The 25,693-nt window shown below is 33.1% G+C and overlaps 3 protein-coding genes across 8 annotated transcripts; all 3 read right to left on the bottom strand.

Moving 5' to 3' along the window:
* Positions 1 to 354: 354 nt before the first annotated feature.
* On the bottom strand, positions 355 to 7,529 carry LOC102622558 (aspartate aminotransferase, cytoplasmic). Its single transcript, XM_006475582.2, has 12 exons — positions 7,340 to 7,529; positions 6,718 to 6,789; positions 6,559 to 6,620; positions 6,385 to 6,468; positions 6,098 to 6,197; positions 5,874 to 5,994; positions 4,940 to 5,103; positions 4,646 to 4,783; positions 4,059 to 4,180; positions 3,776 to 3,870; positions 1,249 to 1,369; positions 355 to 745 (listed from the first exon to the last, which is right to left on the bottom strand). The coding sequence occupies exons 1-12, from the start codon at positions 7,397 to 7,399 to the stop codon at positions 661 to 663; spliced, it is 1,224 nt and encodes a 407-aa protein (XP_006475645.1). The 5' UTR covers positions 7,400 to 7,529; the 3' UTR covers positions 355 to 660.
* A 1,070-nt stretch (positions 7,530 to 8,599) lies between these two features.
* Positions 8,600 to 10,552, bottom strand: LOC107176688 (probable protein ABIL4). Its single transcript, XM_015529506.3, has 8 exons — positions 10,251 to 10,552; positions 10,075 to 10,157; positions 9,850 to 9,997; positions 9,650 to 9,749; positions 9,489 to 9,552; positions 9,199 to 9,380; positions 9,049 to 9,122; positions 8,600 to 8,946 (listed from the first exon to the last, which is right to left on the bottom strand). The coding sequence occupies exons 1-8, from the start codon at positions 10,311 to 10,313 to the stop codon at positions 8,842 to 8,844; spliced, it is 819 nt and encodes a 272-aa protein (XP_015384992.1). The 5' UTR covers positions 10,314 to 10,552; the 3' UTR covers positions 8,600 to 8,841.
* A 620-nt stretch (positions 10,553 to 11,172) lies between these two features.
* Positions 11,173 to 14,981, bottom strand: LOC102622852 (proteinaceous RNase P 1, chloroplastic/mitochondrial-like). 6 transcript variants are annotated; one of them, XM_015529516.3, is made up of 8 exons: positions 14,831 to 14,981; positions 13,107 to 14,728; positions 12,944 to 13,033; positions 12,660 to 12,841; positions 12,387 to 12,534; positions 12,144 to 12,212; positions 11,868 to 12,000; positions 11,173 to 11,684 (listed from the first exon to the last, which is right to left on the bottom strand). In XM_015529516.3, exons 1-8 carry the CDS (start codon positions 14,892 to 14,894, stop codon positions 11,443 to 11,445), a joined length of 2,550 nt encoding a protein of 849 aa, XP_015385002.1. In that variant the 5' UTR covers positions 14,895 to 14,981; the 3' UTR covers positions 11,173 to 11,442. The 6 variants fall into 6 exon arrangements, 5 of the variants coding, with proteins under 5 accessions (XP_015385002.1, XP_015385001.1, XP_006475646.1 ...); XM_015529515.3 differs by having other exon boundaries at positions 13,107 to 14,944; XM_006475583.4 differs by having other exon boundaries at positions 12,387 to 12,507; positions 13,107 to 14,943.
* Positions 14,982 to 25,693: the final 10,712 nt, after the last annotated feature.

Consider the following 25,693-nt stretch of genomic DNA (forward strand, 5'->3'; position numbering starts at 1 on the left):
TTTGAAAATTAGTTTCTAATTCATTTAATCTGTCATCTAAATTTTTCAATTTGTTACAAATTTTAATTAATAATTTAATAATAATTTTAGTTTGTGTTTGTTGAAAGGGTGTTTTTAAGTATGAGTGAGGAGTTAAAAGTATTTTTAATAACATATTTTCAGAATCAGTTTTACAAAACTTCAAAAGATCAGTTTTTGCCAAGACAACCTTTAGATGCATACATATGTAAGTAATCATCCTAAGCTGTGAATGACCACTTGGAAGGATTTCTAATCTACAAAAATAATGAGTAAAATACATCATACATTTGGTTTGAAATGCTGTTATATTATAATAAAGGTTTTTGGGGAAGATAACTAAAACTCCAGCTATAAAATAGTCACCAAACGTTTCAAGGAGAGTTAAAAATGTAAATGGCATCTCCCCAAAGATAAATGCAAAAATAAATAACATCGCAACTTTCGTTTTTCTTCTACTTAATAAACATGTCAAGTTTTGGTGGAAAGACAAGAATACAACACCAAAACCAAAAGAACAAAATTTTCTTAATGTAAAACCTTTATTTATGCATTTTCTAGTTCTACAAACTCATTTTTGCATTGCTGAGGGTGACTGAAAACCAAACAATTCTTACGGCATGAATTCTTGTCTGATTAATCTTAGCCCATTCGGGTTACAGCAGCATGTATAGCATCGGTAAGATGAGGAACTGTCTTTGAACTAAGACCTGCCATGCTAATCCTCCTGCAAAGAAGGAAGTAAAGAAAATCCCATAAGAAATAAACAAAGTAAATGAGGATCAGAGACAGAGAAAATAGATGGATTGGAAAATAGGGGGATGTGGGGAATTAGATGGGAGAATTATAGAATACAATTATAAACAACAAGTGCTCGTACTGCCAGTAGTACTATCGGAACTGGATTTTCTCTCAGCTCCATTTAGGCAGCAATAAAGTTGACCTCAAGCAGAAGCTTGTTGCTAAAGCAGTTAACATGTTCTCTTTGGATGAAAAAAAAGTTTTTTTTTCCCCATACTGATTTGAAACTGCTTTAGCAAAACTGAACAGAAACAGATGAAAATAGAACTTTCCCACAGCAAAATTTCTATCCAGTAAATAACTCCCGAGACAATAAACAAACCTAACAGAAAGAATAAGATACAATACTCCCCCTTCATCCCCATGCCCTTTTAGTATGAATAACACAGGCCTTCTTTAGCACTAATTATTCAGGAAAGATTTTCTTACCCATCAGATGTCATATAAATGTGATACTCCTTGGTCATGAAGGCAACTTGTTCACTGTTCAGCCCTGTGAATGTAAACATTCCTATTTGCTTGATAATGTGACTCCAGTCTCCTGGAGTGCCTGCCAAACATTAATGTGAAATGCATTTAAAAAACAGATTGGATGTACCAACACATATAATACCTTCAGAAGCATACATCCTAATATGCAAGACAACTGCAGAGCAAGGTGAAGGTGCATCAAAAAATTGAAGGAAAACTAATATTTAATGCAAATTTTAGTGAATTAAAATGGACAAAAGGATATGGTGATCAACTCCCAAGTTATTAAATAACAGTGTTATCCTAACATGACCATCATAATAATCAAATATCCTTCAGGTAACAGTATGGGTGCACCGCACTATTTTGCATTGTATTAGGATGTATTTTACTGTATAGTATTAGGGTGTATTAAATTTGACACAGTAATGTAATATGAATTATATAGTATATTTTAAAATTTTAAATTATTATTTCAATTACAGTAGTATTGAATTGAATAATAAAAATATAAAATCATCATCAACAATTAACAGTTGCCTCCAGTAATTATTAAACATTTATTTAATAATACAAATGAATTTTAATTAAATAATGTAAAAAAGTTTACGAGACACACTCAAACCCAACGGGTCTTGGTTATGCAATGTAGCCTTAAAATTTGACCAACCTAAGGCAACAAAATTGTGCGCCAAACACGGTGAGGAATCATTTATGCAGTACAAACTAACCTAATGTTGGCTGTCAAATGACACAACTCAAAAGCGGTTGATTACTCCCAAGTATAAGAGCGTCTAGTTATAATATAATCCAGTGAATTTGGGATCGAATCATAGAGAAATTAAAAATCCGATAGTCAATATTTAGATAAAGAAAGAAATACAACAAATACAAAGAAGTGCTAAGGTTACAAGATCCACTTTTGGTATTTAAATCATAGATGTGATACTCATATATATATATATGTTACCGATTTTGATACTTTGGGATCTAGTGCTTATTTGCCACTCTATGAATAAATATGGGGTTAAATACATAACGTGCTACAATCGTATTAGAAAGTTTTAACTACAGTATTGGTACGTCAACCTTAAGTCTAAACTTTTACTTGGAAGGAAATTAAAAATAACCTGTACAAAATACAACTTATAAACATGTAACTAAAAATAATAAACTTCAAACTCACTTGAGAGAGTGATTAAATCCATAATTTGAACTCTTGAGCTTCACCTTCATCATAGCTTAAAAATAAACTAGCCACTCATGTTGGCAAGCAAAACACATATTTTATTTGATAAATTAATTTGTAAAAGTACAAATTTCACGTGAATAAGTTCAAATTTCACTGGGTCTCCAAAATCAAAATTTCACGTCCATTTTTCAATTCGAGCATAAAAATTTCACGAATTCAAGGATTTTACAACAAAACATAAGAATCACACATTAAAACTAATTAAAATAAATTATTCCTAAAATGGATTAGGGATTTGTAAACATGAAAAAGTTCTTAGTATTCAACACTCTTAAGTACAAAATGACAATTTTAACCTTTATTAGATGTATACATTTTAGTGTTAATCACCAAACACACCCTAAGGTTATATGATTGCATTCAACAGCAAGCATTAGACTGGTCTGCACTGTGTATCAATTGTGCACCATATTTGGCGCATTAGGTTGGTCTAATTTCAAAATTTGACCAAGCCATTTGCATAACCTACCTACTCCCTGTACATATGAGCAAGTGTAGGTAACCCTTTTTTACTATTATTTAATTTAAGTTAATAAAAAATTGATTAAACTAATATTTGATAATAAAGGACAGTAAATTGTTAATCGCTGCCAACTATTGACCGCTATTTTTTTTTTGTCAGCTGCTACCACCACTATACTCCAATAGCCTTTGATTTTAAATTTAGTATCATTGAAATCCTCAGTTGCTAGAACTCACAACAATACAAATATAAAAAAAGGAAGCTCCATAGCGATGACACTTGTATCGTTATGACAACAAGAATTCTAATGATATTAAATTAAACTTAGACACTTAAAAGGCTGGTTATTGGCGGCCACTGGTGATAATTTTATTTTTATAAATCCAAACATTAATATAATATAATATAATATACAGTCTACCATTGCTACTTAATTTAATACACCCTCAAACATACATCCTAATAAAATATATTTCAATACAGTACAGTGTGGGGGCATCAAATGCATGCGAAAGGTTATAGCAGTCAAAGAAACAAGTCTTACTTTCTATCTGAAGCTAAAGGGTAATATCAGCAGAAACAAAAAAGAGAAGTGCCTGGCTTCTGACAATGATGTTTAAGAAAGGCACCAGATCCCTGAATTCTTAAATTTAAGGCTTTGCTAAGTTGAGATATATTATGGACATTGACTAAACCAAATTACTAGCCTTGAATGCTAGAGTATAATCCAACAGAACATAAGAAAGCATAAATTCAGATAGGTACAAAACCTCTAGCAGACAGAGCATCAAATAGTTGCTGACGCATGCTTATAATCCGGTCAGCCATCGCTTTCAGTTCAAGAGTCCACTCTTTATACATAGTGCTGCAAGAAAGAATGAATCCAAGAGCAAAAAATAAAGATAGAGCCTAAAAAAGGGTAATTGTCATACTTCCAAAATCAAATAGATTGATCCAACAAATCAAACCAATACCATTCCGAAAATCAGAAAATGTACATACAGTAATTTTCTAAGTACAAGTTTGTGCAGTCACACAAACAAAAGTATTTACCTGTCCTTGAGAATTGTAGCCACAATAGAGGCCCCGTGAATAGGTGGACTAGAGTACATGGGCCTAATCACGAGTTTCAACTGGCTTTCAACCCTGCTTGCCACATCTTCTGTCTTGCAGACCTGTAGAATACTAGTATTAACAACTTGCACCCAGAGATCAATATTCAGTCAACACTCAGTTGACATAAAAAGAATAACAAATAATTGTAGTGATTAACATGGTGGGCATTTGTGATAACCTCTGCACCAGTTCAGCAATATTAATAATCACATCTTATGAGGTCGCAATATCAGCAAAATTCTCCCCTAAGTGTGGCCCACTTAGCGTAAACAAAAAACTTGTATGCCAAAAGTTTTAGCTTCAATATGAGTTGCATGCACCAAATTCCAGACAAGAGATAAGCCATATTATGGAAACCTCAAGGGATGTTTTTACATCCTTTGAGAGGGGGGGAAAAATCACTGGATGTTTGTGATGATTATTCTCTCTTTTGAAACTTTAGTCTAACTGGATCAAATGTTCAATATTTCACTAATTCATAGTTAAAAACACATACTCTTATACTTAGAAGCTTAGTGGCTTACAATGCTGAGGGCGCCGACACGTTCCCCATAGAGTCCCATGTTTTTCGCATAACTCTGAGCTACCAGGCATTCGCCACCATCTGCCACAAACATGCGAACAGATTGTGCATCTGCATCTAGGCTACCACTTGCAAAACCCTGGAATGTCAAAACTCATTTATTGGTCACTGTGCTATAACCTAGCAGTTATATATGATTGATCATACTCAATTGCCGATCCATATTCAAATTCTGAACTGTTTTGGGTTTGGACTCCACTATATTGGACTCCACCATATGCCAAATTCCAATTACCTGATAAGCACTGTCAAAGAAAGGTAACAATCCTTTTGACCTCATCAGCTGCCTGATCTGCTCCCACTGCTCAAGGGTCGGGTCAACACCAGTTGGATTATGAGCACATGCATGAAGAAGAACTATAGCTCCGGATGGTGCAGCCCTAAGATCCTCCAGCAAGCCTGATAACCACAAATATCAACGGAACTATAAAACTAAATTTTGGGAGAAAACAAAAAAAAAAGTCTCACACTGCCTATGATTTGTAGACTTAGAAACAAAATGCCAAATTCTAGCAGAAACATGAAGAGTCAGATATTGAAACTCTAAAAAGTCTACATGTGAGATAATACATATACAAGTGCATGTACATTTATAATATCAAATATGTATACTAAATGTGCTTGTTTACTCATAGAAAAACCATAGATGGCCAGACAACCATCAAGCTCATGAGCAATGCTTCAAATTTCATACCAAATTTAGCATGGGTAACCTCAAAATACAACAATATATTTTTTTTTAAGATTAATGAAGACATATTCTCCTGTAACTGTCTGTAAGAAAGCAGGACGTTAAAGGATACAAGTATCCAACATGCCAAACTTTTTTAGTACAGGTCTTGTGAAAGCCATGCAACACCTCGCTTCACCACAATTGCTATCAGAATTTTCCGGTACTAATTATAACGAGTAACTAAAGAGATGGGGCCATAAAACAAAGAGAACTCTTAAGAATCAGAATTCAAAGCTAAAAATAATTTATTAAAAGGGAATTTTTGCTGGTAAGCAGAGACGATAATATAAAGACTTTAATATCATTAATCTATTAGTTTTTCAAATAGTGTAACTCTATAGGATAAATCCAAAAAAATTTGACCTGTATTGTGCACAAACAACTGAGAAAGAAATAATTGGCAAAAAGAGAGATGGTCGTTGATATTAGGGCTCACCTTGGAAGTTTAGCCCACGTGTTGCTGGATCATAATAGCGGTAGGTCTTCACAGACAATCCTGCTAAAGTGAAAACTTTGGGATGGTTTCCCCATGTTGGCTGTGGAATATATATGGTAAGCTGGGAAACAAGGTAGGCAAGTTAGCTATCTTCATGATTCAGCAATAGTAGTAGTTGCAAAGGTGAAAGAAAAAGTTAGAAAAAAATGTATAAAGATCAGTACTTGGTGATAATGCCTTGCCAGAAACTCAGCTCCAACCCTCAAAGAACCAGTGCCAGACAAGCACTGAACGGTGGTCACTCTGTTGTCTTTAATCGCAGGGCTGTACAGCATCATGAACATGTTGCAATAACTCAATTGAAAAATGTACAATACAGCTAAATAACCCAACACACAATTTGAGCAGCATACAAAATACTACATAAATATCCATTGAGTCCCTGTGTCTATCCAGATCATTCCCTCACTGTTAAATCTATAAGCTCAACATATTACAAAATCATTATTACCTGTCAGCACCAAGGATGAGCTTTGCACTCAATTTATTAAAATCCACAAGTCCAACAATGGGAAGATACTCTTTGACCCGTGACCTGTAGAACACGTAAAGCAGACGTCAAAGATCACTTTCAAGTAAGTGAAATAACAAACAGAAACAACAACAAAAAAATCCAGTAGCTTACTGGTCATTCACTAAGAGCTGCTCTGCCTTTCTCACTACATTCAGAACCAGAGGTTTCCCTTCCTGTCATACCATCAATGGATCAATATACTATATATACAACGTCAACATAGACATAATTTACATTTGGCAATTTTTTGCATAAGCAAAATAAAAGTACCTCAGTTCGGTAAGCACCAACACCCAAGTTCAACTTGACTGGGCTTGTATCCTTGTTATAAGCAACAGTGACCTAGCCGCTCAAACATTACCAATACCAATAGTGAGAAAACAAGCAAAATAACAAACAAAGTTTCTAAAACAATCAAAATTGGCACCATCTTGTTCGTCTTTAACTGTTTGTCTTTTGCCTTTAAAAGGGAAAAAAAAATCTCTTTAAAAATCATGTTCAGCTATTAAATTCTATATTTTTGCTAGGAATATCAAATGATTATAAACTACTGACAAAAGGCAAACTATACGACAAATAAATTAAGGACTCGACGACTAAGCTTCTTATAAATCAAAATGCAAGCAACACTAATACACATAACAATATGACATCACCAAGACCAGGGATCACTATACAGATTAAGCAATGAACAACAACGCAGGTGATTTCGCTTATACGCTAGCAGATATTAGTGTGATCAAATCAGACATGTATGATTTGATCCGTAGAGCATACAACGCGATCGAACTTAAAATTGAAAACACGTGGCTTCATCACGAAGTATCAGAAAAATCAAATTTGATCACAGTGAATCAAAAGACGAATTTGATCAGAGGAAATAATAACATACCCCTAGAATGGGATCTTCAGGAGCACGAACAATCTTTCCAAACACTGATTCAGAATCCATTAAATTTCTTTCAAGAAATCAATGAAATGAGAGAGTTTGTGGGGGAAAAAAATGTGAAGAGAAAATTATGTTTGGGTTTAATATAGTATTGGCCTCGGAGTGGTTTGGTTAGTTTAACTGTAGGCGGTTACAATGGGCGCATTTTAGAATTGTATTCGCGAGTATTGAGATGTTGAAGAATGTTTTAAATGTCGGGCCCCACGTGGGAGTTTTCTCTTCTTTTGACGTGAGGGCCAAGCCAAAGCAAAAAGTTTGAATGTGGGCCCCAACTTTACTTCTTCTAGATCTCCAGTCCGTGATTCAGGCGCTATTTCTGTCAAAACTCGTGTACAGAGTAGCACTGGGCAAAAAAGGGTAAGGCATAGAAAAAGCGAAATGATTACAATGAATCTACTCACACACAATTATTATTTTTATTGTGTTGTAACTATTGTTATTTTTATTTATTTTTTATAATTTTATATTTATTTAGATGGAATATTAGAGTTTAAATTTGTATTCTTAAATCTTAATATTTCATATTTTGTTAGTAATAGTTAGTAAGACAATAGTGATAAATGTGTTTTGAATACTTTGTATTTATTATTACTTTGTTAGTATTTGTAATGAAACTATGATGAACTGATTGTTGAGAAAAGTTATTCTGAGGCCCAATGAGTTAAAAATTTAGAATTCAAAATAAATCTAATAAGCTCGAAAGTAAAAAAACCGAATCGAAGCGAATGAATCGGTTTATATTCGGTTCTTTATTGTATTCAATTCTTACTCGGTTCTTTTTATAAAATAACTAAATTTAATCGATTTTGCTCCATCTCGATTCGAACCAAACCGAACCGTGCCCTTCCCTAATACAAAGAACAATTTCTTGGTTTTTTATTTTTTTTATTTTGAGAGAAATGACTCTCATAGATTAATTAATTTAGATTATAAAATAGTACAACATACAAACCCAAAATAAACCTACTTTTGATTTTTTTTTGTCATTTTTAGTATTGAAATGCTGTCATTTTTAAACTACAACTGTTATATAAATAATTATAATAATAAAATAAAAATTAATAGTATATAATAAATATAATTTTTAAATAATAACTTTGATAAAATTAATAAAATCAAATAAACTTAATTTATGAACTATAACAATTAGTATTTATCAAACACTTTTTTAATATTGTAACTCTTAAATTACAGTCGCTCAACTTCAATTTTAAAATAGGTAGCCCAAGCCAGATTTAGAGTTCTAATTTTTCAACTATGTGATTTTGGGGATCTCATTAATTATCATTAACCAAAGATAAAACTCACTAAAATTATACATATGAGATTATATTAAAAATTTAGAAGAACAGCATATCATCGAAGAACTGGTCTTAAATTTTATGCAAAGAAAGCCATAAAAAGCAAGCCACGGATTAGATCAAATGGCAAAAGCTTGATTGCTTTTAAACTTTCATCTTGTTCTTTTTAGTTCTCCGAATAAGTGACATGATTTCAGTGCTCTGAAATGATCTGCGTAAGCTCCTGCGTCCAGGATTCCGATTACCCAGCTGCAAGTAAACAAACAATGATGTAATATTAAGAACAGGGAGATGCTTATTGAAAGATTGCACAACGCACACGCACATATCTATAACACACACGAAACTAACCTGGAAATGAAAAATGGGATTTGGACCTTTAGCCAGAATTGAGATGCCATCTCGAACAGGCAAAAGTACGCGAGCTATTATATCAAAGAATGCAAACAATATCAGAGCATTGGTATCTCAGCATCAAAAACCAGATTGGCAAAATATTACCTGATGCTAAATTAGGATCACATTCGACGACAGAATTTTTGAATTTGTCGACAGAATTCTTCGATGGTAGATTCTTAATTGCAGATGACTTGTCAGCGAACGTATACATGAAAAGTGGCACATCCTGTATGTCAAATTCTTGCTTATCTGTGATTTTTGCATTACTCGGAAACCTGCAGTCCCTGCATTGGACCAAGAATTTCATCATTTTGGAAAGCCAAAACATAAATATTATGTTGATGAAATCAATTTGTGAAACAAAGGTAAACATCCTGACTGATATAACTAACCACGATGGTGCAGAAGGTCCCTGGTATCCAGACTTCTCATTTGATCTACCAACATCCTCGATTGCTGATCAGGATAAACAAAAGAAATTGAATTAAAAGCTCAAAAAGAAACAGGAAACTTCTAATCTTTTTAAAACAAAGAGGTGATTATGAATAATTACGTGCTGACAAATAACGCCGGTGATATCTTGGCAGAACTACATTCCACTTAACTCTGTTCAGAGCAAGCTTGTGTGCATACAGCTCACATGAGAGAAGCCTCTGAATAATACAAACACCAAGCAAAACGACATTCATACAAATGCTAAAACAAAACTATCAGGTATTACAACTCAAATTAGACGCCATAAACTAGTCTGACTTGTTTGAGGGAGTTGATTCGAAGCTCCGCCTCAGAATACGCATTACTATTAGGAATGCAGTTATCAAGATTAGCGGAGACGTTTCCCAGATGATCAACAACGGTGATTAAAGCGTTGCATATGTACTCTTTTGTATTCTCCACCGCACTGCCATGCACAACAATTTCGTCACTGTTTGTATAGATATTTCAAACCGACGCAGATATATATTTATGGAAACTTACGTCGTCTTCTCTTTGGCATTCAAGAATGTTGATTCACAGTAATCAGCAGCATAATGAAGCTGCGACCGCAAGTCTTTCAGTTCCTGGAACCAGGGGGAAGAAAAAAGAGAAAGTTTAACGCAACTGATTACTCACAAGATAAACAAAAGTTTTCAAACTAGCAAAACTAAACAGACCCGGAGAGACTTGTCGAACCGAAAAACTTCATCAGACTCGGTAGATAATTCTGAGATATGCATTCTGTATGTGCTTTCAAGTAACAGTGAAAGGATGGTACTGCTCTTCTTATCTTTCTTTATCTGCCTTTTTTAGAATTGCTAATAAGAGATATGGGCAACTGGAGGCTCGTGATATTATCACTTTGAAGAAGAGAAACAAAGCAGAGAACAAAGCCATTTAAGTTTGAGATTCTTTCAGACAACCTCTAGCTAAGGACAATTACAAAAAGAGAAACCTGACAAAAGGCATTGTGTTCCCGTGATTTTGTGTTGACCCCTGGCCCATTGCTTACTGACAACATGATCTAGCGTCACACACCTGCACGTTGTATCTCACTTTCCATTCTATTCAAAATTTACTGATTACAATACACTTTCTCTCTACCTTTTGGCTTTGTTTTTTTTTTATTTGATCTGTTCACTAAAGAAATTAAATTATAGAAAGCACAATTGTTATAAGCAATTCTACAAAGGGGCTATTCTTAAGAATAGGAACTTTTCAAGTTGAGCCTTTTTTCACTTCTCATACATGAGAGAGAGAAGCTTTTATCAGCCATAATAACTGTAAATGTCTTTCCTTTTTGCACAATCGTTCAAAAAAAAAAGTAAAGTTACCCACATTTCTATTTCTAGAATAACAAGGGGAAATACATTCATATTTTTTTTTAATACAAAATGTGCTTCTTCATTTTTTCTGGCAATATAATCTGTATTATCATAGAATGAGGTTCGTTTGAAGAGACAGAAATTAAGAGCATCGCAGCACAGGGTACACAGTGACCAAGGATCCACCTGTGTGGTCACTTAAACTGGAAGACGATGAAGGAATCTTATCTACCATGTTAAATATTACAATCCGTGTCAATAATATCTGGAGTAATTTTAAGAAAAGATAATCAGCCAAAAATTTCTATAACCGCAGGCACAAATTATCATCCAGACTTACAGGAAGAAGGTACAAATGAGGACTTCCTTTATCTCGAACAAAATTCCTACCTTGAACAATTGAACCTGTGGTTGTAATGGTAAAAAGTTTGAAACAGAAAGCAAGCTATAGGTCTTCATATCTGTACAGGAAGATTCTGACTAGGAGTTCATTTCTCTTGTTTCCTAACATCATTCAAGGACCCTAAGAACATAACCATTTATTTCATATTTCAAAATCAATAACACAGTCACCGAGTTCCTCCGCAGCCTCAATCTTTGATAGTACTGATTGATGATTTGATAACACCGATGCCGACAAAATGTTTTTTAGATTTTTGTACATCTTCCGAGCTGGCCTTTTTGTATTTACAGAGGGGCTATCATTTGATGAATGTGACTTTGTCTTAGCATCTGCTCGAGTAGATGAACTTGCTTGTCCTTTGTTATGGTCAAGAGGCTGCAGATCTACCATTTACAAGTAAACTATTTTTGTCAGATGGATACAGGCTAACCTAAACTCAGTAGCAAACAACATGACAGCTTATCCTGAAGATGAGTTCAATAGAATGTTATAATCCAATGAGTTCATAAACAATTGTTCTTGATCCATATATCCGAAGTATATTATTTAATACGAAACTGTGATACCTTTGGGACTGGAATAAGAATTTTGCCTGTTCATATGGGAGTTAGCACGTGTAACACATAACCATCTCCTTTCCTCGTCGTCATAATCCTGTTTGGATGCAATTGGAATATGCCAGTTTCCTTTCTCTGATTCCTGTTAAAGTGCTATTCCATTAGATGTATTCATACCTCTATCTTGCGAAACCTTTCAACTGACACATCCACACTTATTCCCCTTTATTTATTGTTTATATGTTGATCAACAGAAAAAGGTGCCAACAAATAAGTGGTTCTCACCTGAATAACGACAGAGCAAGGAGGAGGCATATAGAACTCTGGGCCAGCATCAGAAAAACTGAAACGCACCTTACATTAGGAATGGACAGATGCCTTGTTAGGACAATGGTACCAGAGGATCACACCAGAAAATGAGTATGATTGGTAACAAAAATGATCATCATTTAGATATGCAGACTTTGTACTTATAAGATTATTGGAAATTTAACAATAAAACTAGCATTAAAGAAGAGATTCACTCACTTGGTGCCTTTCTTTCCATCTGGGGAAGAAGTCATTCCCCAGAAGTTGAAATGTATGATCTCTCATCTCATCATTAGTCACAAGTAAGCATTTAAACTTTATAGCTGCATATAACCAGTACCTGAAGCACACATTATTATCCATGGTGCTTAATACTCATGCACCAAAAAAATGATTTCACCAATTAGCTAGCTAATTACACAGATAATTGATCTGAATATAGAAATATAAACTTTCTTGTGATCATCCATTCCCTAGAAATATATTTCTCACCAATCATCATTGGATCCAGTAGGTGTTGCATAAAGTGCATCAGCATTTTTCCACTTCTCTATCAATGCCCTATTTACTGGTTGATCCATCTTGTGTCCGGTTATACGTCTATTGTGCAAAACTATGAGAGGCCATTTCTTTGAAGGAAACTTTTGGCGTATCCCATTGACCACTGCATTGACCTAACATATCCACCACAAAAGAAAACACCATAACATTCATCAAAGTATAGAGCAAACATTGAAGCTTGTGCATTCCATTCTTTAAGCCATTATGTAACTTACCCTTGCTGGTTTGAAATTCCTCTGGCTGTAAAGACCTACATTAGCAGCATCGACCACTGCTTCAAACGGTCCATAGTAATCAAGCCATTTCTGCAGGTAACAAGATCAGTCTTCTCCCTTCATATATAAAAATTAGATCTGCATAAACAAGGGACTTTGTTACCTGAAATTTTTGAAAGCTTGAATTTCTCTCTCTCTTTATAGCTATAGATGCGACTGATTCAGCGAATTTCTCTGTTTCAATTGGATCAAGGTCGATAATGGCCAACTTTTCGCCACAACACTTACATAATGCATCACCTCCAACTGTTGTATGTGATACAATCCACTTACCTTTACCCAACCAACCTAACCCATGCCAGCCTCCACCTTTGTTTTCCATTTTGTCCCTTATCAAACTTTCATTCCATTTCTTTTTCCCTAATCTGGCAGCCTCCTTGCTGTTAAACCATTTTGCAATTACATCTGCAGTTGAGGGTGATACCTTCCTTACACTTGTTCTTAATTTATGCAACAAATAATACACCCTGTCACCTTTACCAGCTTCTACACTTACTCTTAAGAGTGCCTCCAGTTCAGGTTCTTCTGGATATACGCCATGCTCTAACATGTGTTCTTCAACAGAACATGCTTTATCAACATCTCCATTATTGCAAAAGACAGAAAGAGCAGGACCATAAGAACGTAATCTAGGATTTATCCCCAGTGACTTCATTCTTTTCACCATATCAAATGCCATGTCACCATCACTCATTGACATTGCCATTCTACCTACAGCAGTCAGGCTTGCTTCATTCATTGGGACCTCATCCAAACACATCTTCTCATAGATCTCAAATCCCCTCTGGAAAGCATACTTCTTGGCATCTTCACTTAAGCGAATCTCATCAGCATCTTGGTTATCAATGCTCCAATCTTTTTTGCGTGACTGATCATCAGGACCTCTTTCTAGATTACTCCGTCCATCTAAAAGTTGAGAATTTAGCTTCATATGGCCATTAGAAAACTGACCTAAGTTCTCTTTTTCATTGAAAGTGCTATCTAAGTCATCAAACCTATAACTAGAGTTTGACTCCAGTTTATCAATCATCGGACTACTACCATAATCCAATTGCCCATTGTTATCCATATCTCTTGAATCACCTAGCTCCGTAGAGTTCATAGTTGAGACTTCAAACGTATCTAAAGTTCGCATCCCACTCCCACTTTTAGCAGGTTTTACAACACCAACAGCAGCAGAGGAGCAGAGATACAGAAGCACATTATAATGGTACTGCCCCAACTTGATTCCTTCCCTCTGAGCTTTATCATACAATCGAATCGCACCCATTACATCTCCTCTCTTTGAGCACATATCCAACTCAACTCTCAACTGAAATTGTTCCGATCGATCTTTTTTACTTTTCTTAGACCCTTTCTCATCAGTTATCCCTCTAACCTTATACTGACCACTATCGTTGGTTCTCTGCTCCATTTTTTGATTATCCACTTCTCTGTTCACAGTTTTTGAAGATTTAATCCCTATCTTCTTATCTTTAGACCTCAAAGAAGAATTCCCAGAACTCATTTCTCTACTTTTCAGAAAAGCAAAGTTCTTTCTACTGTTATTATCCTTTGTGAGCCTCTTTCCATCCTTTTCCTCCCCTGCTGAATCAACTCTTTTGTCTCTAGTTCCTAAAGAAGAAGCCCCAGAAGCAGTTCCTTTTCTAGTTCTCAAAGTGACAGTTGAAGTCTCATGTTCTGTTTCTGTTGTGGACAACTTTGCTTGCGTGTTCCTAACATGTGCTTTAAATACGAGGAGTGGTGTGCGTTTAGGAGGTGAAGAACTTAAGAAACGAGATAAAAATTGGAAATTGAAGACAGTGAGAGTAGGTGGCGAGGACTTACACAGAGTGAGTGAGAAGAGTTGGTTTTGCTGCTGCAGTGTGTTTACGGTTAAAGAGGAGGCCATGTGTGGCCGTTGGAGTCTTGGAGAGAGCTCGGTATAACATTGATATGGCTACAATTTGTAAATTGTAATAAGTTTGACGAGTCGGAATTACATAAAAGCCCTTCACTTTCGATGGTTTGGATTCCCACGTAGAGCAAGGCAATCATGGGTTTTCTTTATTGTTATGGGGATTTTGCTATGTTACATTGAATGTATCATACACAATCAATAAGAACCACGCAATTATATGAGTCCCACAATTTATATGGTTTTTGTGAATTATGTATGGTACATTCAATGTATCATAGGGGCTCCCTTATTTTGGTCCTTTTAGATATAAGACTTTTTATTCAAATTTGCTACCTTTTGGCTAAATTATCAATGGTTGGAAAACATAAAATAATGGTATCACCTAATTGCTTTTAGTTTTGTTTCTACTTAAAAATAAAAGATAAATAAAAATTCTAACTTATTTTTAATGTTTAGATTACCATAATAAAAGTTTTTTTTTTAATGAGAAGTTCTTTTTGAAGTGTTTGGATGACCATCTAAAAAATATATTTTAATTATTATAAAGTCATTAATACCATTCAATATTTGAGTCTAACAAATACTTATCAAATTTAAAAATTAATGACAAACAAAATAATTATTTAATCAATCTAGTTAAACTTTTACAAATTAAAGTACTGTTTTTCTTTATAAAAAAAGAAAAATAATAATTAAATTAAGTTTATCTAAGCATAAGTTCCCTAACAATATTTTCACGAACAACTCCCATTTCACTTCATTTTTATCAACATTAATGTTAGTTGATGATTCTTCATTATCTGGAATATAATATTCTTTTCCCTCATAAGACTCGAACTCTAAATCTGCAATAATCTCTCTCCTTATAAAGTTGTGTAGAGCGATTGATGTGGCAACAACAACTACTTGCTTATCAAATTTGAAATTAGGCATATATTGTAAAATTTTCCACCGTGCCTTCCATACTCCAAAGGTATGTTCAATAATACTACGCAATGATGAGTGTGCAAAATTGAATGCCTCTCGACTATTTATTAGTAGGCCACTACTGCGAAATTCAAGAAGATTATATCTATCTCCTTTATAAGGAGCCAGAAAACCTTTCATATTTGGATAACCCCATCAACCAAGTAATATTTACCTACAAATTAGAACAAAATTAATTATTCTTATTTTTAAAAAAAAGTAAACAAAAAAGTACAATAACACTTACAAAGTGAAGAACTTATCATTTCGTGGTTTAAGAAATTTTACATCATAATTTTTCAATACCTCTAGAAATATACAAGTATCATGTACAGTTCCTTCCCATTTAGGCTGCACAAATGTAAATAACATGTCAAAATCACATGCTGCCATTATATTTTGAGTAGGAATACCTTTTCTACTAATGTATGGAATTTGTTCATCCACCGGAAGTAAAGCAAAAATATAAGTCTCATCAATAGCTCCGATACAATCCTAAAATGTAATATATTAATACAAGAAACTAAAATGATTTATATAAATATATTGGTCATGAATTAAAAAAATATGTACAAATTACCTTAAAGTATGACCAATACTTTGGATTTCGTCGAATGTATTGTGGAGTTTCGTTAAAATTATTAGGCACTCTAATTTATTCACTAGCTAACTTCATCATTACTTTTAAAACATGTTCAAATTGACGGCTCACAGTCTCACCTGAATGTTGAAATTATTCTTGAACCATTCGATTTCCAAGATTTTGCCCTAAGATCATAAAAAACATACCTATGACTTCTTCCAAGTTCACACCTCTAGTAGTTGTTAAACCATAACTTCTTAATCTATCCCACAATTTGCAAAACACATACTTTTCCATCCAAAACATTTCATGGCAACGTCGATCATTGACATTAAGTACCTCCATAATAAATTTTCATCTTGTATAAGGAGAATTTCTACATGGCTCTTTAACTAAAAAATTATTGTGATAGCATACCATTGTTCTTGCAACAACTAGGATAATTTCATCAAACATCTTATCATTTCTAGCTACTTGTTCCAAATATTGTTAATTGGTGTCATCATCTGAAACACTTGATGACATTCTGTAACAAATACAAAATAGAAAATAATAAATAGCCTTAATCAAGAGTAGGGGTGGCAATTTATGGGCTTGGGCCGGGCTTTTCAAAGCCGAGGCCCAAGCCCACATTATTCAAACAAAGTTTAGGACATTCAAAAGCCCGTCCTTTGGGCCTGGGTCAGGCTCGGGTTGGGATTGAGCTTTTTAATTAATTATAAAATATTTTTTAATTAAGAAAAAAAATTTAAATTCAATATAATTATCTAATATATAATAGATTAATAGTCCAATACATAAAATATTAGTAATATGAACTAATAAATAAGAAATACTAATATAAAAAATTAAATTAATTTAGTATTTTGAGTTTTTTTTTTAATTTCAAATAAATTTAAAAGCCTGAACTTTTTTTGCTAAGCCCTTGTCCAAGCCTAACTTATGCAAGCTTTACATTTTTTGGGCCCATATCCAGGTCCAACCCCTTGCGGGCTGGGCTTTAAGCCAGCGGGCCTGGACTGTGCCGGCCCGGGCTTTTTTGCCACCTCTAATCAAGAGAGTTTTCAAAATGACTGATATCTAAAGAAAAAATACCAAGCTTGATTTGCCTTTTTTTTCTGTAAAACATAAAAATGAAATCTAAAAAGGAAATGACAAATCTTACAACTTTAGCTTTGAATCAGACAAAACAAGAGAGTCAACCAAAAAAAAATATATTCATCGTCAAATGATAACATAATAGCAAAGATGGTTTATAAAAGTTGTTGCAAATTTAAAAAAATCCTGAAATAATACATTAATCCAAAGTAACACAAAAACACTAGCACAAACTTAATTAAAAAAGAACTAACATAAAAATACTAGTACAAAATAGTTTCTCAATTTCAGATGTCATCTTGTTGATCCTTTAACCACTCAAGTTGATACTCCGGCTCACTAAAACCAACAAAAATCTCTCTATTTACCTTTTTCTAAACAAATGAAAGCCCAACTCGAATAAATGAGACATTGGTTGGCATCCTAGAAGTGTAACTAACTTGTCGAGAACCTCCTAAACACTACAACTAGGAGGATCAGTACGTATATATGAATCATTATTCTTAACTGTCTCACAAAATTCATTAAGTTGTTTGGTCAACTTAGATGAAATAGTTATTTTCCTGTTAGCTTTTTTTAATTGCTTCTTCTTGGTGGAATCTTTTCCAAACGGTTACTACATCCTATTTCATCATGGTTAACTTCTTCAAAATTTGCACTATCCATCAGAGCAATATCATCCTCAATAATATTTCCAAAACTAGAATGATTGCATAAAGGAGGTGTTACACCAGAAGTTGGTGCCCATGCTTTTGCTTATGTTGCTGTAACATCATGAAATAATTCATCTAACATAAAAGCATGGTCTAGGCCCTTAATCTGAAATTTTGCACCTTCTGGGTGTTTCTGTTATTATAATTTTAGAATTAGTGACATAAAAATTTAATACATGAATTAAACTTAAAATAACTTGAATTTAAATAACCTACTTGTAACTTTGCCTCCCACCATTCATTTGTAGCTTTTATTGTTTCTCTCTACATTCCAACCTAGCCCTGTTTCTCCCCTCACTAATGCATACCATATCTGCCACTCTATCTTCACAATATCCCAACGATTCCTATGTTGCTTTCGATCATAATTTTTATTGGTTGCCGCTGTGAAATTTTCTATAAGATTGGTCCAACCTTACTTACTTAAATGTGTTCTACTTCTATTACCAAATTAACCCAAATTTCATGTGATTTTGGATCCTAAATAACGTTGGATTTACTTAGGGAGACACCATCAGTTGCCATCTAATTCTAGTTAAGGGTAATACATATTTATCAATAGACATATTAACAACAACAAATCAAAGCAAGAATAATAGAAAAATCAATAAACACAAAAGAATATAAAACAATTCGGCAGTATTTGATGCCACAACTACCGATATCTTCAAAATATTAAATATCAATTGTTGTAACTTTAATTTCAGTTACTTGTTACAACACATGCATGTCATATGATATGCATGTCAAACAATATTTTTCATTCTGAATAATTCAAACTAAATGCAATTCATCACTTTATATTCTGAACAACAACACTTCTATATGCCCACATGAAAAAAAAACCCAGGTGAAATAAACAAAAACTTTATAAATTAATAATAAAAAATTAATTAAATTTAATTCGGCAACTTAACTTCTACTCCATATTCCACTAATTTGCAAAACATTATTCTTCGTTCCAAGTCAACTTTATAAATTTACTTCAAAAAATAATTAAATAAAGCATAACCAAATTGACAAAGAATCAAAGCATGAAATTTCCGTATAATTCTGTATAATTCCGTATAATCAACACACACACACACATTAAAAATTTAAAAATAAGATGCAAATCAAAACATGAGATTACAAAAGAGATTCTTACTTGAAAGAAGATTGGTATGGTTATTGTGCTCCTTTTGTTTTTTTGTTTTTTGTTTTGTTTTGGATTGAACAATGAAGAGGCAAAATAAGAAAAACACTTAAGAAATAGGGTTTAAGGGTTTTGATATAGATATAATATTTTTTTTGTTCTTTTGTTAATTTAATATTAGTTTAGGAATTATGAAAAGTGTAATAAATAAGAAAATAACTTCTCAAAAGGTGTTCGAGGAAAAGTTAGAAATCATGACTTTTCTTAAAAGAACTTTTGGATTAAAAATATAAATTTTGGTTTGACACCTAAATAGGCCTAAAAGATTTTTTTTTAAATTTTAAAATAAAAAAGAGTTTAATTAAGCTAGCTCAAACAGGCACTGGATTACTATTAATACTATATATCAGTACATGTACGTTGATAATGGAGCATTCAATGTCAACTCTTATGTTACAGCCAAAATTTCCCGTTTTGCTTTGAATAATAGCGATAATTAAAATAATAATCTCAACTTTTTTAGGCTCTTCCGTGGCCCTGCCTGAATTCCAAATGAACAAATTCTGATTCTTGATGCTGAGGTGAGAAATTGAATTATCGATAAAATCGCCTTTACATAAACACTGTATTAACATGTTATTGGGAAACAAGAGAGAGAGAATAAACTCAGTTACCGCTTTCTTGATTGCTTCTCATAAAAGATCAAGCACAGTACTACAATACTGTTAAACAAAAACTCATCCTACCTCCAGGAAAGCTAATAAGAGAGAAAAAACAATGGTTTTTTTTTATAAAGAAATATCCACAAAGAAAGAAACAAAATGTCAAGGAAAGCCCTTTGTTCATATCATCATCAGAAAATTCGCCTTCTGACAACTTGTTGAAAATTGCAAACATGAGCAATGAACATCATAAAGGCATTGATATACCTGCAATATGGCGGAAAGGAAGCGTTAAGATACATCATTATATCACATGAAGCAAAATGTTCCCTCGTGCTATTATTTTTAATCAAAGAAAAAAAAGAGAACATACTGCCAAATCAAATTCATATCAGCAGTATTCATGGGTACCAACTGAGGGAAAAGAAACACTTCATGGGAAGAATTTCCAATCAATTGACAAATCATTACGACAACAACTGGGCCCATTTGAGACTATTATGCCTTGGCTTAAACTTTGAAAACACAAAGGCTAAACTCTTTGGTAGCACAACTGTTTACTTGATAGTTAATGTTTACGAGCAACTACTCACTCACTTGTATTGGACAATTAGTGATTTCATCATGCAGTAACTATGGATTAAATGCTGCAACACCTCAACCTCAAGCAAACCTAACTCTGTTACCCCATTCCTCTTTCTCATTTCTCTTTTGCACTAGGTAAGATCTAAGACAAAAACCTTTAACAATGACCACATCCAGTCCACACATGCTACCATTTAAAAAAATAATAATAAAACAAAGCTTTTGCATATTATTTCTTTCATTCCTTTATTTTGTATTTTCTCCTTCCGCAGTTCTAACAGCATAACAACACTTAGGCTAACTCATACATGTGTTTAAGAAAAAAAATGACCAAATGATTTGGGCTTAAGTAAACAAATGAACCAATTGATTTAGACAAAAGTTTAACTTCCACTTACAAGTTTACGCAGAGAAAACAGTAAAAGATATAATAAATTTAAGTCCATTAAACAACTTAAATGAACACAAGATTATGCAAATCAAGGTCCAAAGATCATCTCTAAGGAGATGAAAAATAATTCTTATCTGTAGAACCTCAAAGCAACTTATAATTATCATCAAGCAAAAGAGAACCCAAAAGTCAGATGTCGAACACATATTGCTAACAATTGATCTCCTTCAATTATCATTTTCCACTTTACCTTCAGAACACTACCTTAATTGCAGAAAAGTTTAATTTGACGTATTGAAATGCATCAAATTTAAGCAAACTGAATTTCATAAGCATAACACTATCTACTTTTACTTAACTAAGTAATAACTGAATTTCTGAATGGTTTAATCTTAGAATTCAAAGACTCTTGAACTATAAATTTTTGTCTTGATCCTCTCATTCTTTTTATACTCGTGTGTATTCCAATGTCAAAAACATGATCCTTCTTAATGAGCCTCGTAATAGTTTTTTCATACCATAATCTTTGCCCATGAGCACAATGACCATTATAGGTGCCATATTCTAAAGGCAACATATTACACCATGCGTCGACTCTTTCAAATAAAAAGAAACTATTTCAAGGGAAATAACATCCAAGATATAATTCCTCAAGAACTTATGAAAATAACAAAAAGAGGAATTAAACTCATGCTGATTCCAAATTCAATAATCTAATGAGACCATGTCCAAAGGATAGGGAAACCCACATGTACAAATAAATATATTTGCTTCCCCTACAATCAAATTATGACATGTGTCATTAAGAAGGGAGCGCAAGGTAAAACCTTAAATTTACGTTAACCATCATCTATAAATAGAGGCCGTCTCTATGAAAAAGAGGACTTTGACCTTTGAAAAATATTGTTCATTCTTATAGAGAGAAAACTTATTTTCTCATTCTTTCTCATTTCTTTAGCCTTAAATAAAATATTAACTCAACCACTTGGGCTTAGCCCAAGTGGCTAGAGCCCCTCACTCACAAATGTGAGGGAAGGGGTTTGAGCCTCCGCAGTTGCATTGTAGGGGTTTAATTTAAATATTCTTCCTTGGAGCCCTTGAGCTCGAGTGAAGACAGTCTTTCTCCCAGGATGGGAGTTTGACATCCTTCGAATATTTGAGAGGGTTAAAAATCTGAGCAGTGTCATATCAGCATTCATATCAATAGGACTCAGTATAAATATATGATTGTACATATCAATTATACTCTCATGTAATATGAGTTGTAATTTGAACTGTAATTTAAGCAATAGTCTCATGTAATAAAATAAAATAAAATAAAATAAAATATTAACTCAGGCATCAGACTACCTCTTTCAAGTACTCATCCAATCAAATTAAAGGCCAATTGATTGTTACGAGTTTTCCACAAGCTAGAAGTACGTGTAAAGGTAAAAATCTAATCCCTTCATTAAAGTCGTCTATTTGGAGCTTGTAGAAAACCATTTTCTCTCACTAAAAGTCACTCAACCACTACTTTACAATCATTTTTTTATATTAGATTAGGCCGTGTATAATTGGAAAAAGCGGTAAATACTCACATGTGCCTAATTAAAAATGGTTTATGTGTGAGACCAAACTTCAAATATGAATAAAAATGCAATAAAGCCAAAAATCCAAGTTAAAATATAGAGGTCTCTCCTGGAATGGAATTGCTAGAAACAAAAGGCCAAGAAAATGAAAAAAAAAACCTCATTTATTCATTATAATACTTTGAACTTTAAATTTCTAGCAAAATGGCAATCAAGATGGTAAAAAATGGTCAAAATAGTTTCTGAAACTAAGCTAAATGCCAATTTATCTTTTATTTTATCTTCACCTTACATTTTGTAATTATGCTAACTCCGTAACAACTATACGGACTTATTTATATTTCTACCATTTTATTTATTTCCTGGTCCTTTTTTACTCCTTAAGTGAAGCTAAGGAAAACCTACACATTCACTTTATGGAAGTGAATATATGGAGAAGGGTATTAATAAGGATGATAAAATCCTCCATGGGTTGAGGCCCCATGAGGCTCGACTCCAGATGAGGTGAATTTTGAATAATTTTTTAGGAATGGGGTGGAGAATGAGGTACCCCAATCCCCATTATATATAAATATTTTTTAATTTTTATTTAATAAGTTTTGTTTCATCAATTACAATGTTAGTTAATAAATTTTCTTTTTATTTTTACTTGACATAAATAAGCTATAACTAAAAGAAAACCATACAATATAATTTTTATTCAACCTAAAATATTGTTATATTTTCTTTTCTCTTTTAAAATACTTCTTTCTCAAACTTTTTTTAAATTTTAATATTATTTTAAGATATTATTTCAAACATTTGGAGATTTTTTAAAAATAATTTAAATACTTTATAATATGGTAATATTTTATTTAAGTCTTTAATTTTTAATTTATTGAAATTATGTATCTATATTTACTATAAAATAAAAAAATGGGGAATGAAGTGAGGATGGAGAAATTATTCCCCACATGTGGATTCTCTATCCCCGCTCCACTAAATTTATTAGGTAATAGAGTGGAGAATGGAGGTAGAATTTTTTTATGGGGTGGAGAATGGTGTAAGCCTTCCCAACCCACCCCATAAAAAATTTATGGTAAGGCAATTTACTTTTCAATTCCTTGCACACTTATTATCATGTTAAATGCTCCTTATTATTTATTAACAATCATATTAACATCTTTTATTTTCAATTTTACCATGTCATTTCTAACTTTACTTGACTTACCCATGAGTGAGGTAACCAAAAGGGTATTACGCCAACATGGATTAATCTAACTTTTTAAAAAAAATATTATGCAACTAACAATTATCTTTATGATCTAACCTTTATATTTTCGTATTTACTCTTTTGTTATTTGTAAATTTTATTATGTTAGATGCTGATTCAGAGAAGAAGTGGATACTACCCATTCCCATTCTTCTATTTATTTATCTGTCCTATTAACTCTATCCTTGTTGTCCCCTTCCCTATAACAATAAAAGAGATAAAGCAAAAAACTTTTTAAGCCTAGATCATATTCCTATACAACAAATCTTAAAAGGCTCCTAAGTGCTTTAGTACAACTCTCCCCGAGCAATCGAAAGGGAAGGGGAAAAAAATGCTCAAATACATAACTAAACAAAACATTTTCCCTTACCTTCTCTAAGATTCAACCATCTTTGAATTTTGTTTTTAACAAAATACAAAATAAAAAGCTAACAAAGGAAAAACGTGTATAAATACAGGCAATTGTTGGCCAGACCTCCTAAAAACAAGTTTCTTACAGCTTCCTCAAGTGAACTTTCCCTTAAGGAAAACCTTAAGCTGGAAGAACTAGAAGTGTTTGTTAAAAGATGAGAAGCGCCACCACATTGGCACAAGTGTTGCAGCAAATGGAGAAAACAAGGCATGACCATCAACAATTAAAGACTAGACTATTTGTGCCCGAACAACAGTCAAAGGAGCTTAGGGGGAACTTGAAACGAGGGGAAAGGCATTTCAACCCCCTAGTGAAAGGCGGCAACCCGCATAGATCAAATTCCGAGAGGCCCACAAGAGATGGATACAAAGGAGGAGCAACAGTTCCAAGAGTGTCTGCACAAAAGAATTCAAAAAGTTCTAGGGGATTTTAGGAAAAAAATTCAAATGACTTCAATCGCATATAACGCTTTAATAGCGGCTCTCAAAATCAATGCCTCTCCCTTCGCGGATAGTACCATTTTTGCTCCCAATCTAGAGAAATTTCTAGCATCCAACTTTCAATAACTTGATGAAAAAACAAATTTAGAGGATCATCTTTAATATTACAAGAAAAAATTGGCATTCAAACTAATGATGCTGCTGCCCTTTGCAAAGTGTTTCCTACCAACTTGTTCGGGCTAGCATTAAATAGGTTCTATACCTGACCCCTGAATTTTGTCAAGAATTTTTATGATTTGTACACACAATTTCTTAGATAATATTTATGCAATAGAAAACAACCCAAAAAGGAGATAAGGAAAGGGAACAAAGAAAATGATGAAAGAAACACAAAAAAACTAAGGAGAGAAAGAAAAAGAACAAGGAAAACAAACAAGGGAAAAGAAAAGAGCAAGAAAGAAAGGAACAACAAAATGACAAAAGGAAAAAAAGAAGAAGAAGCATAAAGCCGAAAGAATACAAATGGAAGAAAAAGAAAAGTAAATATGAGTGACTAAAAAGTAAAGATTGAGAATAAAGAGAGGGAGCAAAAAGGGGAGTTATGTAGAAAGTAAAAATGAAGAAAGTGAGGCGGTGAATTAAGGGAGACTAAGGGTCTGTTTGGTATTGTTTCTGAATTTGTATTTTTTGAGAATAAAAATGAAAATGAAAATGGTGTTTTGCAGTTACTGTATTTTGAATTTAAGTATGCGTTTGATATAATTTTCTGTATCCTGTATTTTAAAACTGAAAACAGTAAAATGCATTTGGTAGACACAATTGACAATGATAAAAACAGAGAATATGCGTTTGGTAGTACATTTTTCAAAAATAATTTCGACTAAGCATTTAAGTCATGTTTATTGTTAGAAAATAATTGTTTAACTACTACATACACAAATATACCATAATCATTTAAACAAAATTATTATAAAAAATAAAA

The sequence above is a fragment of the Citrus sinensis genome, chromosome 1, assembly GCF_022201045.2.
Source record: "Citrus sinensis cultivar Valencia sweet orange chromosome 1, DVS_A1.0, whole genome shotgun sequence".
Classification (NCBI taxonomy): domain Eukaryota; kingdom Viridiplantae; phylum Streptophyta; class Magnoliopsida; order Sapindales; family Rutaceae; genus Citrus; species Citrus sinensis.